The 17015-nt window shown below is 41.7% G+C and overlaps 2 protein-coding genes across 2 annotated transcripts in view; both read right to left on the bottom strand.

Annotated features, from left to right (window-relative positions):
• Positions 1–8805, bottom strand: part of LOC121500946 (ubiquitin conjugation factor E4 B) — an 85799-nt gene extending 76994 nt beyond the window's left edge. The window contains exons 1-2 of the mRNA XM_041773036.1: positions 8773–8805; positions 7458–7644 (exon numbers count right to left, since the gene is read on the bottom strand). Of these exons, the coding sequence (XP_041628970.1) occupies positions 7458–7644; positions 8773–8805 (220 nt within the window). The remainder of the gene's footprint in view (positions 1–7457; positions 7645–8772) is intronic.
• A 2958-nt stretch (positions 8806–11763) lies between these two features.
• Positions 11764–17015, bottom strand: part of LOC121499283 (ubiquitin conjugation factor E4 B-like) — a 40198-nt gene continuing 34946 nt past the window's right edge. Inside the window, exon 2 of the mRNA XM_041769788.1 lies at positions 11764–12021. Coding sequence (XP_041625722.1) covers positions 11779–12021 — 243 coding nt within the window. The 3' untranslated portion in view covers positions 11764–11778. The remainder of the gene's footprint in view (positions 12022–17015) is intronic.

The raw sequence follows: 17015 nt of genomic DNA, 5'->3' as shown, positions 1-17015 counted from the left end.
CAAGGAGCCCAATGTGGGACTCAATCCCTGGACCTGGGATCACGCTCTGAACTGAAGGCAGACACTCAACCGCTGAGCCACCCAGGGGTCCCTCTAACTTGTTTCTGAGTCACCCTTGAGCCCTCTCCTTTGCCCTCCCCCAAGCTATAGACCAAGTGGAAACAAGAACGCTTCCTTCTAAAGAAAAAAAAAAAAAGATTTAAATACCAGGTTAGCAACCAAGGATAGGATGAAAGGTTATAATTCTGTCATTGCTAATAGCATTCTTAGCCAAAGACAATTAATTAACTATAAAAGTGCAATTTTGCTGAAATTTCTACAAATGTACTATTTAATAATGATGTTCAGTATCAGATTTGGAGAAGGAAGTTGAAGGGAACTGAGATGACGCGCTCCATCCCAGGCCTTGTATCAATCATCACCAACCCATTTCTGCCCCAGGACCTTTGCATCTGTTGTTCCTTCTATCAGAAAAGAACGCCCAACAGATAACTACTTGGTGTGCTCCCCAGTTTCATTCAGGCTTCTTCTGAAATATCATCTTCTTAATGAGGCCTACAGTCAACTCTCTGAAAATAGCAATGCCTTCCTCCCCTGGCAATATAATTCTCTAGTTTCTCCACAATAATTCTCACCACCTGACAGATTTTATGGATTGTTTGCTTTTTTTTAATGGTTTTTAAAAACTGTTTATCTTCTCTCACTGGACTACAAGCAATGTGACCAAGAACAGAAACTAACAGACTCATGAGAGGATTTAAATAAATAGGCATTAAATGAAGGCTGCATGAATTTATAGTGTTCAGTAAATCACTGATAACAACCAATATAAACTAAAATGTAAAACAGATTATAAAACATGTCGAACAAATCTGGTGGGTTTAGAGTAATAACTGCAATGGATATGGAAGGATGTTTTGTTTTCAGAAGTACTAATCCTGTGTTGTTGTTTTTTTAAGACAGAATTTTCAATCAGATAAATACTTGGGTGAAAATCCTCCCAGTTAACTACCATAACTGGGAGTGTGAGGCAGAGAGATGACCTGTGGCTGAACTGTGTTGGATGTGGTGCGCCAGCTCGAACTCCAATGAGGACATCTCCTCCTGGGCCCTCTGACACCCCTATTAAAGCCTGTCCATCTTTGCCTGCAGCCCTAGCTCCTAATACAGTGCCTAGCACATAGAAGCCATTAAACGAGTATTTGAATTCATAAATGGAAGCAGGACAAAGACTATTTTCAAACATAAGAATAATTTAGATTAAATTATTACTAAGTATATTAAAGACTAGCAGTCAGACAGAGGAAATGGCTTCTGTGTTTCTAATCCAAACCCTGGAACTAGCCCAGATGCCAAACATATCATTTGGGCTTCTTACTTATTCCAAACAGGCCCCCCCCTTGTTCATTTCTGCTCCCAGAGCAGAAGCTCTTTATAAAAGATGGAAACAGAATTAAGGGGGTTGAAATTATAGTAGCTGTTTGATTAGCTACTAGATCTTTTATTTAAAGCATTTAACATAGAAGTACATAAATGATTATGTCACAATCTTTAAAAATATTGTGATAACTATATTTCTATATAATTGGTTTCCTTTGTAATCTTATGTTTTATTATATGCATTTAAAAATATACTCTGAGATGCCAATCAAAGGCTTCATCAGTTTGCCAGAAGAACTCATGAAAAGACAACAATCTTTTAAGAACTCCGGCTTGAGAGTGTAGAAAAGGCATCCAGGGAACTTGTTCCACTCAAGCTAATAATTCTGTCAACATAAAATCAGCTGGTAAAGGATTTACTGGGGGACTCTTGGACAAGAATGGCCATGTCTTCGGAGAGGTCATGACAGCCAGGAAGGGTAGGGCTTTAGCTCGATATATTCAAGATGTCTAAGGGGTAGACATCAAAGGAAACAGAAAGAAGAGAAGTATAATATCAAAACAAGACTGGAAAATAAAAATCATCCAACAGGGTTAAGAATTGCCAAAGGCTGGGCAATCACGGAACAATCTAAAAACAGGGGAAGGAACTAGGAAAACCAGTTCATCCTCCCAGGAATTTAATAAGCACAGATTTTTAAAAGGAAACAAAAGAACATCTTCTCCTGTATTGGATGGTAAACTCTTCCAGGAAAGAAAGGGAGCCTCACTCATCTTTGCATTCCCATGACCTAGCACTGGGTCTGCCGTAAGCCCTGAATAAACGCAGGCCGAACCGACACGTAAAAGCAACATAATCAATCATGACTGTAAAAAAAAAGTGGCAATCAGCTGTAGGAAAAATATTACCCATAGTCATAAAGTTTTAAGACAGCCAAAAGCAATGTTATATTAACAATGTCATAAAAAAATAAAAAGAATTAAGAAATGTCTGAGCATGATAAATGTTAAATTCAGAATGGATCTGCTGGTGTTGGGGATAGGTGTGGGGAACCAGAGATTCCATCGGGGGCTCACAGGAGGTACTATGTCTCATGGATGCTACCTATTGTGTATGTCCAGAATATTCTGTAAAAACTTTTTGGTAAAATTTTAGAAAAAAATAGGCTTAAGGATTTTTAAAATTCTGCTCAGAGTGCCAGGAAAAGCAAAGAGACAGACTAGAGCTGATCGTGGTGAAAGAGTAATATTACAGTAAATGTTCTCTAACTAGAACTCAAGGGGCGCCTGGGTGGTTCAGTCAGTGAAGTGTGCAACTCTTGATCTTGGGGTTGTAACTTAGAGCCACAATGGGTGTAGAGATTACTCAAAATAAAATCAGTTAATCAATCAATAGAACTCAAGTCTTATTTTGCATCTAACATTCCCCCCCCAAAATATCTTTTCATTCACTCAGTCACTTAACTGACTGTGTGGCTGACATAATACCTACTATGTGCTAGCATGGTTCTGGGAATGAACAGCATTGATAAGGTCCCTGCTCTAACCTTATACTCTAAAGGGAGGAAGGGATGGTGATTAAAACAGCAACAACAAAAAAGTCCATAAATGGTACTTCCACGGGGAAGCAAGGTCTTTGCAGATGTCATTAAGTTAAGATGAGGTCCCTAATACAATAATTGGTATCCTTGCAAGAAAAGGGAAACTTAAACACAGACACACGCAGAGAGATGGCCATGAAAACACAAAGGACAGTGGAGTGGTGCGGCCATAAGCCAAGAAGAGCCAAGGATGACCAGCAACCAACAGAAGCTAGAAGAGTCTTCACTGGAGCTTTCTGAGGAAGCACAGTTCTATCTATACCTTGACTTTTGACTTCTACCCTTCAGAATTGTGACAGAATATAATTCTGTTGTTCCAGGCCATCAAACTGTGATACTTTGTTATGGCGGCCCCAGTAAAAGGGTTGCAAAAGGTGGGATCACTGATGGGAGAAGCAACTTGCAGGACTCATCGCAGCTCCCCAAGCTTTGTGCTAATAACCTGTATCAGAAAGCATCTCAACTAAAAAGGCTGCCAAGTGACTGCCACATCACTCCTAGATGAGGAAGTCCTCACCACGGTGCCAGTTTACCCAGGATCTGTGTCTATCCAGAAAGCACTTCTTGATTCTAGAACAGAAGTTTCTCTTTCATATTCAGTGGATGGTAAATCTACCCACTGGCCCTCCATCTACCATCAAGGACCACAGAAAATAAGCAGTGGCCCTCCTCTTCCTCACAGTAACTTTTCACATTTTTTTTTTAAGATTTTATTTATTTGTTCATGAGAGACACACAGAGAGAGAGGCAGAAACACAGGCAGAGGGAGAAGCAGGCTTCATGCAGGGAGCCTGATGTGGGTCTCGATCCCAGGACTCCAGGATCATGCCCTGGGCTGAAGGCAGGCGCTAAACCGCTGAGCCACCCAGGGATCCCCGACTTTTCACATTTTTTAAATGAAAACCTATCATGTCCTCTTGAGATTTTTTTTTAAGATTTATTTATTTATTTATTCATGAGAAACACAGAGAGAGAGAGAGAGGCAGAGACACAGGCAGAGGGAGAAGCAGGCTCCATGCAAGGAGCCTGATGTGGGATTCGATCCCGGGTCTCCAGGGTCACACCCTGGGCTGCAGGCGGCGCTAAACCACTGCGCCACAGGGGCTGCCCTTGAGATTTTCTTTTAAGTTATATAAGTCTATGTTGTTTTGGTCATTTTCTCTTGTGAGTCACTTATTAATTCAGCAGATGAACTGATTTAATGTGCCGAGCACTGCTAAACACACTGGGATACTACAGTCGGTAAAAAAATCTCTGTACCGTGGCTTACACTTTAGTAGGAGAAGCAAAGGAAACAGGATAGACAAGTCATATATGTGCAACATGAGCTGGTGACAAGAGCTCAAAGACAAAGTATACATGTCAGGTAGAGGTAGTACTTCCAGACAGTGTGGCCAAAGCTGGTGACCCTTACATAAACATCTGAAGAGCTGAATGGAAAAGCCATGTAGATTTTTAGGGCCCCCAAGAGGGGTCATGGCTGGAATGTTCCAGGAAGAGCAAGGAAGCCTGTATGGCTGGAGCAGAGGCAGCAAGGAGGAGGAGCAGAGCCAAAGCAGGGCCAGGTCACACATAGCCTTGGGTGGAGGTGAGGACTTTGACTTTCATTCTTGATGAGGTGGGGAGCCAATGGAGGGAGTGAATAAAAAACTGACATTGCCCATCTTATGAGGTGCTTGTTTTCTATTTCATTTTGTTTAAACTTGTTTACTTAATAAATCTGTGAAAATTTGTTTATCCAACCTGCCAGGCGCATAGCTAATAATATCTAGCTGGCTGTGGTTATGAATAATGGTGGTTATGTGAGAAACATAATCAAGACTTCACAGCATAGAGGTGCGCTGCTCAAAACTAACCATCTAGAGCTGCCCAACTCTTCCATTAGTTTGTGATGGAGGCATAATGAGCTTGCTGTGAAAAATAACCCTTCTGTTCTACAAGCTTGTACCTGTGCTCCAGTGGGACCCAGTCTGGTACTATCCAAAGAGCCTGAAGTGAAGCCAGTGTAGGCATGGAGACAACAGTCAGAAGGCCACTCCAATAATCCAGGTAAGATATGTTCGTGTTCTAGACTCCTCATTTGGCTTACTACCTGTTTTTGTAAATAAACTTTTACTGAAACACTGCCATGCTCTTTCGTTTATATATTGTCTGTGGCTGCTCTTATGGTACAGAAGGAAAAACAAATAGATGTGACAGAGACTACAGAGTCTGCAAAACCAAAAATACTTACTATCTAGCCCTTTACAGAAAGTTTGCTGACTCCTGATCTAGAATATGAGGTAAAAAAGAAAAGGCAATGTTTTAGGCTTAAGCAACTTGAGAAAAATGAACTGCCATTTATTGAGATGGGATTCTAGGAGAAGACAAGATGTGAGGAAATATCCAGAGCTCAGTTTTGGATGTGTTAACTATGAGATGCTTCTGAGATGACGTCAGAGTCTGAGATTCAAGAACATTTCTGGGCTAGAAAAATCAACTGGGGACCAGCAGCTTGGAGATAACAATTAAAGGTGGAAAACCGGATAAAATCAGTAAGAGAATCAACACAGATGGAAAGAACAACAGGTTAAATATTGAGTCCTAGACCCCTGACATCTACAGGTCAGAGAAATGAAAAAGAACCATACAAAGCTGCAAGAAGAAACAGAAAGGATGAAAACCACGAGAGTGAGGATCTCAGAAAGCCAAAAGAAAGCATGTCAAGAAGAGGGCCAAAGCCCCATCACCTGAGGCTGTGATGGTGACTCAGAGCACAGTAGGCCTCACTCATGTGGATTTGAATTAGCAGTGGGTGCAAGGACAAAAGAAGGAGACAGAGGACAGGCAATTCATGCACCAGAAGTTTTGTTGTGATGCAGAGCAGAGCAGTGGGGTGGAAGCTGGCAGGGGAAATGAGATCAGGAGAGTTCCTTTTTATGTATTCCCATGATGGGAGTAGGAACAGCATGTATAATGACTGCTAAAAAAATAAGTTTTCTACTTGCAACAGAAACCCCTAGGAAGCAGGAAAGATGGGAAGTGCTGGGGCAATGGCTCTGAGTAGGGGAGAAGAGATGGCATCAGGGGACAGAATCCGGTAGGGGTGGGCGATTCAAACTTAACAAGACAAAAAAATTAAAAACAAAAAAAAAACAAAAAAACTTAACAAGAACCGGCCACACATACAGGCAGGCAGGAGGATGTGGGGATGGGAAGCTTATGGGAATCTCCTGTCATCTGCATCTAAGGTATGAGCATGACTCTGACATGGGCCTCCTTCCTGCCTGTTGCTGATGCAGTGAGAGCTCAGGCACCTTCCTTTCCCCCAGGTCTCCCCCAACAGTTCCCAGCATTTCAGGTGGGACTTGGTCATAGTGAGACAAACAGCACTGTCCGGTAGCACTGTTTCCAAGGAAAGGGTAAAAACCCAACTGGAATCCCGAGCCCTTCCCTTCTCAGAAGACCATCACAGCTTCTCAGAGGTGTACAGAGAATACATTTCAGGCAAACGCACTGTTTATAACTGATGATGTGGCATAAGCATCTCTCACTTTTATAATTAACAGAAGGATGTACAAGCATTTATGTTTACAAGGGGAAGAGTCTATAATGATGTCTAACAAGGCTTATGGTAACAGAAACTGCAAATACTTTTAACTGACAAGTTACTTAGTTCAGAAAAACAGATTATGTGGAAGGCAACTAAGGAAAAGTGCATTACCATGACTGCAGAACTAACAATCACATTAAATTATTTGATGACATGACAGTGAATGCAGGTCTGAATGCACCTGCTTTTTCAAAATTAGAATCCTAATCATAATACTAATTATAATGGTAATAATTCTTATGTTCAACAAAAAGTTCACCTGATAAAAGACAGATGTTTTCAAATATAGAGTATGCATCAATATAACTGTTTCCCAACAAAAAGTCCCAACAAAGGATATCAACCTTGAGCCCATTAATTATAAAGAAAAAATTTTCATAATAGTTAAATAATTGTCAATGAGATAGTTATAAAACATCCATCAGTAAAACTTTTACACCCTGAAAATTCAGAGTTACAAGACAATGTAAAATTTAAAAAAGGAAATTCATATAGAGACTTGTTATTTTGACCATTATTTCAATCTTGCATTTTCAGATGATTTTATCATACAAGAAAAGTACCAACCAAACTCAAAATCAGGTAAACCAAATTAAGTCTTAATCACTTTGCCATCGGTGATTAAGACCTGATCCTGTTTGAAACGAACGACGAAAGTCATGGAAAAGAAAACCATTAGGTTTAACACGTCATCACCAAAATGAATCGAGATTAACCAAACCCAATATAATGATCTTAACCTTTTAAACAACCGCTTGCAGGATTTTAAAAAGTTGCTGCCCAATTCATTTCACCTTATTGTGAGAATGTCACAACCTAGAAAGCTTCCTAGAAAGCTATGACTGAAATTATAAATGGGTCCCAGGTACAAAAGTAAGGCTTACCTGATGCACCTATAGGGGAGGTAGCTGGGGTCATGTTGTGGACATTGAGACCAAGGCTCTGGGAAGGGCCTGGGGCTGATGCTGCAATAGGAGGCCCCAGAGGGTTCTCCCTCTGGGGCGAGGTGAGTGGGGTGGTCGGCTGGGAGGTCTGTCCACCAGCAAGTCGTGCAAGGCGCCTCCGTCGGATCTACAACAAGGAGAAAAGACATTTGATTTTTCAACCACAGAAACACAATTCTGTCTGAGTCGAACAACATTAACATTGTCAGCAACCATAAAAAGCCAAACTGGAGTTTGTTTGTTTGTTTGTTTGTTTATTATTTTTTTAAAAAGCCACACTGGAGTTTAACAACTAAATGTACCTTGAGAAAAAAGGATTCGTTCAAAACAAGTAAGAACTTAGCATACTAGCACTTTCACAACCACCTCACTTTTTAAAAACTGCATCTGGGTGGCTCAGTGACCGAGTGTCTGCCTTCAGCTCATGTCATGATCCTGGAGTCCTGGGATCAAGTCCCGCATCAGACTCCCTAAAGGGAGCCTGCTTCTCTCTCTTCCTCCCTCCCTCTGCCTACGTCTCTGCCTCTCATTTATTCATGAGAGATACAGAGAGGCAGAGACGTAGGCAAAGGGAGAAGCAGGCTCCATGCAGGGAGCCCAATGTGGGACTCGATCCCGGGACGGGGACCTCAGGATCACGCCCTGAGCCAAAGACAGATGCTTAACTGCTGAGCCACCCAGGTGTCCCAAAATAAATTATTTTAATAAATAAATAAATAAAATAAAATAAAATAAAAACTGCATCTTATTGCCTTACAACCCCTGTTTATCACACTTCCTTAACTGATAATGTGAATCCACCATAAGCACACTATACTTTTAAACTGAATCTTGTTTTTTGTTTTTTTTTAAGATTTTACTTATTTATTCATGAGAGACACAGAGAAAGAGAGAGATGCAGAGACACAGCAGAAGGAGAAGCAGGCTCCATGCAGGGGAGCCTGACGTGGGACTTGATCCCCGGGTCTCCAGGATCACACCCTGGGGGGCTGCAGGCGGCGCTACAACGCTGCCCCCGGGGCTGCCTCAAATCTTGTTATTTTTTTTTATGAAAACATTTTTTTTTAAAATCATTATTTATTTATGACAGTCACAGAGAGAGAGAGAGGCAGAAACACAGGCAGAGGGAGAACAGGCTCCCGCACCTGGAGCCCCACTGGGACTGATCCCGGGCCCCAGGACCGCCTGGGCCAAAGGCAAGCACCAAACCGCGGCGCTACTTCCAGACAGTGTGGCCAAAGCTGGTGACCCTTACATAAACATCTGAAGAGCTGAATGGAAAAGCCATGTAGATTTTTAGGGCCCCCAAGAGGGGTCATGGCTGGAATGTTCCAGGAAGAGCAAGGAAGCCTGTATGGCTGGAGCAGAGGCAGCAAGGAGGAGGAGCAGAGCCAAAGCAGGGCCAGGTCACACATAGCCTTGGGTGGAGGTGAGGACTTTGACTTTCATTCTTGATGAGGTGGGGAGCCAATGGAGGGAGTGAATAAAAAACTGACATTGCCCATCTTATGAGGTGCTTGTTTTCTATTTCATTTTGTTTAAACTTGTTTACTTAATAAATCTGTGAAAATTTGTTTATCCAACCTGCCAGGCGCATAGCTAATAATATCTAGCTGGCTGTGGTTATGAATAATGGTGGTTATGTGAGAAACATAATCAAGACTTCACAGCATAGAGGTGCGCTGCTCAAAACTAACCATCTAGAGCTGCCCAACTCTTCCATTAGTTTGTGATGGAGGCATAATGAGCTTGCTGTGAAAAATAACCCTTCTGTTCTACAAGCTTGTACCTGTGCTCCAGTGGGACCCAGTCTGGTACTATCCAAAGAGCCTGAAGTGAAGCCAGTGTAGGCATGGAGACAACAGTCAGAAGGCCACTCCAATAATCCAGGTAAGATATGTTCGTGTTCTAGACTCCTCATTTGGCTTACTACCTGTTTTTGTAAATAAACTTTTACTGAAACACTGCCATGCTCTTTCGTTTATATATTGTCTGTGGCTGCTCTTATGGTACAGAAGGAAAAACAAATAGATGTGACAGAGACTACAGAGTCTGCAAAACCAAAAATACTTACTATCTAGCCCTTTACAGAAAGTTTGCTGACTCCTGATCTAGAATATGAGGTAAAAAAGAAAAGGCAATGTTTTAGGCTTAAGCAACTTGAGAAAAATGAACTGCCATTTATTGAGATGGGATTCTAGGAGAAGACAAGATGTGAGGAAATATCCAGAGCTCAGTTTTGGATGTGTTAACTATGAGATGCTTCTGAGATGACGTCAGAGTCTGAGATTCAAGAACATTTCTGGGCTAGAAAAATCAACTGGGGACCAGCAGCTTGGAGATAACAATTAAAGGTGGAAAACCGGATAAAATCAGTAAGAGAATCAACACAGATGGAAAGAACAACAGGTTAAATATTGAGTCCTAGACCCCTGACATCTACAGGTCAGAGAAATGAAAAAGAACCATACAAAGCTGCAAGAAGAAACAGAAAGGATGAAAACCACGAGAGTGAGGATCTCAGAAAGCCAAAAGAAAGCATGTCAAGAAGAGGGCCAAAGCCCCATCACCTGAGGCTGTGATGGTGACTCAGAGCACAGTAGGCCTCACTCATGTGGATTTGAATTAGCAGTGGGTGCAAGGACAAAAGAAGGAGACAGAGGACAGGCAATTCATGCACCAGAAGTTTTGTTGTGATGCAGAGCAGAGCAGTGGGGTGGAAGCTGGCAGGGGAAATGAGATCAGGAGAGTTCCTTTTTATGTATTCCCATGATGGGAGTAGGAACAGCATGTATAATGACTGCTAAAAAAATAAGTTTTCTACTTGCAACAGAAACCCCTAGGAAGCAGGAAAGATGGGAAGTGCTGGGGCAATGGCTCTGAGTAGGGGAGAAGAGATGGCATCAGGGGACAGAATCCGGTAGGGGTGGGCGATTCAAACTTAACAAGACAAAAAAATTAAAAACAAAAAAAAAACAAAAAAACTTAACAAGAACCGGCCACACATACAGGCAGGCAGGAGGATGTGGGGATGGGAAGCTTATGGGAATCTCCTGTCATCTGCATCTAAGGTATGAGCATGACTCTGACATGGGCCTCCTTCCTGCCTGTTGCTGATGCAGTGAGAGCTCAGGCACCTTCCTTTCCCCCAGGTCTCCCCCAACAGTTCCCAGCATTTCAGGTGGGACTTGGTCATAGTGAGACAAACAGCACTGTCCGGTAGCACTGTTTCCAAGGAAAGGGTAAAAACCCAACTGGAATCCCGAGCCCTTCCCTTCTCAGAAGACCATCACAGCTTCTCAGAGGTGTACAGAGAATACATTTCAGGCAAACGCACTGTTTATAACTGATGATGTGGCATAAGCATCTCTCACTTTTATAATTAACAGAAGGATGTACAAGCATTTATGTTTACAAGGGGAAGAGTCTATAATGATGTCTAACAAGGCTTATGGTAACAGAAACTGCAAATACTTTTAACTGACAAGTTACTTAGTTCAGAAAAACAGATTATGTGGAAGGCAACTAAGGAAAAGTGCATTACCATGACTGCAGAACTAACAATCACATTAAATTATTTGATGACATGACAGTGAATGCAGGTCTGAATGCACCTGCTTTTTCAAAATTAGAATCCTAATCATAATACTAATTATAATGGTAATAATTCTTATGTTCAACAAAAAGTTCACCTGATAAAAGACAGATGTTTTCAAATATAGAGTATGCATCAATATAACTGTTTCCCAACAAAAAGTCCCAACAAAGGATATCAACCTTGAGCCCATTAATTATAAAGAAAAAATTTTCATAATAGTTAAATAATTGTCAATGAGATAGTTATAAAACATCCATCAGTAAAACTTTTACACCCTGAAAATTCAGAGTTACAAGACAATGTAAAATTTAAAAAAGGAAATTCATATAGAGACTTGTTATTTTGACCATTATTTCAATCTTGCATTTTCAGATGATTTTATCATACAAGAAAAGTACCAACCAAACTCAAAATCAGGTAAACCAAATTAAGTCTTAATCACTTTGCCATCGGTGATTAAGACCTGATCCTGTTTGAAACGAACGACGAAAGTCATGGAAAAGAAAACCATTAGGTTTAACACGTCATCACCAAAATGAATCGAGATTAACCAAACCCAATATAATGATCTTAACCTTTTAAACAACCGCTTGCAGGATTTTAAAAAGTTGCTGCCCAATTCATTTCACCTTATTGTGAGAATGTCACAACCTAGAAAGCTTCCTAGAAAGCTATGACTGAAATTATAAATGGGTCCCAGGTACAAAAGTAAGGCTTACCTGATGCACCTATAGGGGAGGTAGCTGGGGTCATGTTGTGGACATTGAGACCAAGGCTCTGGGAAGGGCCTGGGGCTGATGCTGCAATAGGAGGCCCCAGAGGGTTCTCCCTCTGGGGCGAGGTGAGTGGGGTGGTCGGCTGGGAGGTCTGTCCACCAGCAAGTCGTGCAAGGCGCCTCCGTCGGATCTACAACAAGGAGAAAAGACATTTGATTTTTCAACCACAGAAACACAATTCTGTCTGAGTCGAACAACATTAACATTGTCAGCAACCATAAAAAGCCAAACTGGAGTTTGTTTGTTTGTTTGTTTGTTTATTATTTTTTTAAAAAGCCACACTGGAGTTTAACAACTAAATGTACCTTGAGAAAAAAGGATTCGTTCAAAACAAGTAAGAACTTAGCATACTAGCACTTTCACAACCACCTCACTTTTTAAAAACTGCATCTGGGTGGCTCAGTGACCGAGTGTCTGCCTTCAGCTCATGTCATGATCCTGGAGTCCTGGGATCAAGTCCCGCATCAGACTCCCTAAAGGGAGCCTGCTTCTCTCTCTTCCTCCCTCCCTCTGCCTACGTCTCTGCCTCTCATTTATTCATGAGAGATACAGAGAGGCAGAGACGTAGGCAAAGGGAGAAGCAGGCTCCATGCAGGGAGCCCAATGTGGGACTCGATCCCGGGACGGGGACCTCAGGATCACGCCCTGAGCCAAAGACAGATGCTTAACTGCTGAGCCACCCAGGTGTCCCAAAATAAATTATTTTAATAAATAAATAAATAAAATAAAATAAAATAAAAACTGCATCTTATTGCCTTACAACCCCTGTTTATCACACTTCCTTAACTGATAATGTGAATCCACCATAAGCACACTATACTTTTAAACTGAATCTTGTTTTTGTTTTTTTTTAAGATTTTACTTATTTATTCATGAGAGACACAGAGAAAGAGAGAGATGCAGAGACACAGGCAGAAGGAGAAGCAGGCTCCATGCAGGGAGCCTGACGTGGGACTTGATCCCGGGTCTCCAGGATCACACCCTGGGCTGCAGGCGGCGCTAAACTGCTGCGCCACCGGGGCTGCCTCAAATCTTGTTATTTTTTTTTTTTTAAACATTTTTTTTTTAAATCTTTATTTATTTATGACAGTCACAGAGAGAGAGAGAGGCAGAGACACAGGCAGAGGGAGAAGCAGGCTCCATGCACCGGGAGCCCGACGTGGGACTCGATCCCGGGTCCCCAGGATCGCGCCCTGGGCCAAAGGCAAGCGCCAAACCGCTGCGCCACCCAGGGATCCCAAATCTTGTTATTTTAATAAAACTGTGTAACTTCATTATTTTAAAGAGCTGAGTTGTTTGTTTGTTTGTTTTTAGAGAGGAAGAGAGAGGGGGTAGGAGGTGGGAGAAAAGGCAGAGAGAACCCCAAACAGGTTCCACACCCAAGGGCTCGATTTCATGATCCTTGAGAGGACCTGAGCAAAAATCAAGAGTCAGATACTCAGCCGACTAAGCTACCCAAGCTCCCCTTAATAGATAAGATTTTAAATTAATACTGAATTTAATTCACTAAAACAAAAGTTTCAAAAGTAACAATCGTTAAACCAAGACAAATTTTGCCATCACTTTTAGAGCAAAGTAAGTGGATTTTTCTTACTTAATTGCAATAAAAATATAATCTGCCACTTCTTCCTTATAATACTCCAGTGATTACAATTATCTACCACAAAATTCCAGTGGATCACAGAAATGTTTCCCTCTCATTCTGATAGTCATTAATTCAAAACTAGGCAATAAATTCTCACCAACCATGCTCTCTGTCCCAGGTAGTGAGGACATCTAACTACTGTGATAAGGCTTCTCCCTCTACATAGGCATCAAAGAAGCAAATCAACTAGGCTGCCACACTCATTCCATTACAAATAAAGAAGAAGAAAAAGTTAACCTCTAACAAATGCTAACTGGGATGGACCTAATTTGAAATAAGAATCTGTCATTTTAACACTGCAGAAAATCTGCTCCTTCTATTGTTCAGACAACCAAAGACATCCTGATTCTTGACCCCACAGCTGAAAAGCCCACTCCAATGCCCCTGCTGCAAATACATCAACGAATTTACACAAAATCCTGAAGTTGTTTGATTGTTTATCTATCTACTTCACTAGATTAAATCCCTTGAAGGAAAAAAAAAAAATTTAAAAAAAAAAAAAATCCCTTGAAGGAAGGATCAGGTCTTAATTACTAAAAATAAACACTGAGGGACACCTGGCTGGCTCAGACAGTTGGGTATGTGACCCTTGATCCCAGAGTTGTGAGTCTGAGGCCCATGTTGAGGGCAGAGATTATAAATTTAAAAAAATAAAACTGGGGCAGCCCTGGTGGTGCAGCGGTTTAGTGCCGCCTGTAGCTCAGGGTATGATCCTGGAGACCCGGGATCGAGTCCCACATCAGGCTCCTTGCATGGAGCTTGCTTCTCCCTCTGCCTGTGTCTGCCTCTCTCTCTCTCTCTCTCTCTCTCTCTCTCTGTGTGTGTGTGTGTGTCTCTCATGAATAAATAAATAAAATCTTTAAAAAATTAAAAAATTAAACACTAACTCAGCACTTTGCCTTCTAGCCATGTTCTCAACACTTTATACATCCATACTCACTTATCCTCTTAATGAGCCTTTGTAGATACTTATGCCCACTATATATATGAGCAAACTGTAGCACAGAGGTTATATCTTTGCCTAATTAGTAAGTGGCAGAACTGGAATATGAGCTCATGCAGTCTGGCTCCAGCACATATGCCCTCACCACTAACCCAACAGTCTGGGGATCTCTTGGGGTCTCCAAGACCCTTGTAGAGGATATGCTGAGGCCAAAGCTATTTTTACAATATCACTAAGACATCTGCCTTTTTCGCTCTCGTTCTCAAGTGTCTGATGGAGCTTTCCAGAGACTACGTGACATGTCACGTTGCAACACTTAAATACAGAATTTAATATGAGAATTCAGCTGTATTCTAGTAAATCAGACACTAAAAAGCCTTGCAGAAGTGAAAACAATGTCATTTTTCTCACTAAAGTGTTTGTTTTGGAAAATCTTCACCATATCCTAAGAGTGCAAAGGAGTCCTGAGACCAAACTTCTGAGAAGCAGGCCACCCTCTCTTATTCATTCTTATCTCCCTACTGTCTGTAACAGGTGCTCAGCGCTCACTCCCCGAACAGAGAACAGTGAAGGTCATCACAACTCATCCAAGGGAGAATTGGGATTGAGATGAAAAAACTCACTGCAAGAGATTAATGATTTCTCTCATGAACACTTACTGGGGGTGGAGTATGGGGATCGTGGCTCAGAAATTCCCACCCCGACCTGTTCCCAATCCAATTACTCAAGCCAGAGACCTACGATTTGTGTTCACTGCTTTCTCACTTCCCCATCTCCTCAAACACAGTTTATCACCAAGCTCTGCTCGTTCTACCTGGGTCCACCCTCTCCTCTCAGCTCCTCTGCCATAACCCTATCCAGGCCATCACCCTTTCTCAACACACCCTCTGCAAAAGGTCCTAATGAATCTGTGTCCACTCTGGCATGGTGATAACAAAGGCTGCATATTGCTTTCTTTAATCACTTTCAAGATTTCTGAAATGCAAAACAAACTACAATGAGATAACGCGTTATACCCACTAACATGGCTGCCACTGAAAAACCGTAAAACAACAGGTGCTGGTGAGGATGTGGAGACTCTGGAACCCTTTTGCACTAGTGATGGGAAAGTCAAGTGGCGCAGCCACCATTTTAAACAGTTGGGTGGTTCTTCAAAAAATTAGAAATAGAATTACCATAGGATCCAGGAAATCTACTCCTAGGAAACAAAAATACCCAAGAGAATGAAAGCAGGGACTCAAAGAGCAATCTGTTCACCCATGTTCATAGCAGCATTATTTGTAAGAGCTAAGGTGTAGAAGCAACCCAAGTGTCCATCAATGGATAAATGGATAAACAAAATGTGGCATATACACACAATGGAATATTATTCAGCCTTAAAAAGGAAGGATGCTCTCACACAGGCTACAACACAGATGAACCTTGAGGACATGATACTGAGTGAAGTAAGCTAGTCATAAAAAGACAAATACTGTATGATTCCACTTATATAAGGTACCCAGAGCAGTCAAATTCAGAGAGACAGAAGGTAGAATAGCGGTTGCCAAGGGCTGGGGCGATTTTAAAAATCTAAGTATAGAATAAAATCCTAAGCGATAAGAAAGCATGTTATCCTACTTTCCCCCACAATCTATTCTCCACGCAGCAATCACAGTAATTCTTTAAAAACACAACCCACCCTCTCCTGCCCAAACCATTCAATGGCTTCCCTACTGCACTTGGAATAAAAACCAAGTCCTCACTGTGTTCTATGGCGCAACCTGCTATGTCTCTCCAGGCTCCTGGTACACCACACTAGGTGGCAACCATGCTGATCCTTTGACAGTTCCTAGAGCACCTTAAGCTCTATCTTACCATCAGCCACTTACAATTCCTTAAGCCTAGAGGCAATTTTTCTAATTCTTGGCATGGCTGGTTCTTTCCCTTCATTCCATTCTCAGCTTAAATGTCACTTCCTCCTAGAGGACTTCCCTGGTCACCTTATCTAGCACTATCTTCCCCTCTACACTCATTAATATTGTAGCCCTTTGATCATATGCTTCAAGCACTCTGCATGGTCTGTAATTATTTTACCTACTTCTTTTTTTTTTAAGATTTATTTATTTATATAAAAAATATTTATTTATTTATTTGAGAGAGAGAGAGAGAGAGCATGCATGCACACATACTCACGAGCAAAGGGGGGGAGGTGGGCAGAGAGAGAGAGAGAACCAGACTCCACGCTGAATGTGAAGCTCTCATGTGAGGCTTGATCACAGGCCCCTGAGATCATGACCTGAGCCAAAACCAAGAGTTGGATGCTTAACCAACTGAGCCACCCAGGCGACCCTGGAATTATATTATCTATTTCTTACTGTCTTGCTTACTATTTCCCTAGTAGGACAGAAGCTCCATAAGAAGCCACGTCTGTTGTTTTCCCTGGTGTATCTCCAGCACTGAGTGTAGTGCCGGGCATGTAACAGCTCTGTACATATCCAATGATGGGGAAAAGTAGTATGTGGAATCAAGACAGGTGAAGTAATAAAGCCACCAGAAG

The sequence above is a fragment of the Vulpes lagopus genome, chromosome 10 (genome assembly GCF_018345385.1).
Source record: "Vulpes lagopus strain Blue_001 chromosome 10, ASM1834538v1, whole genome shotgun sequence".
Taxonomy (NCBI): Eukaryota; Metazoa; Chordata; class Mammalia; order Carnivora; family Canidae; genus Vulpes; species Vulpes lagopus.
The sequence above is the reverse complement of the archived record's forward strand: the minus strand, read 5'-3'. Positions and strand labels throughout refer to the sequence as shown.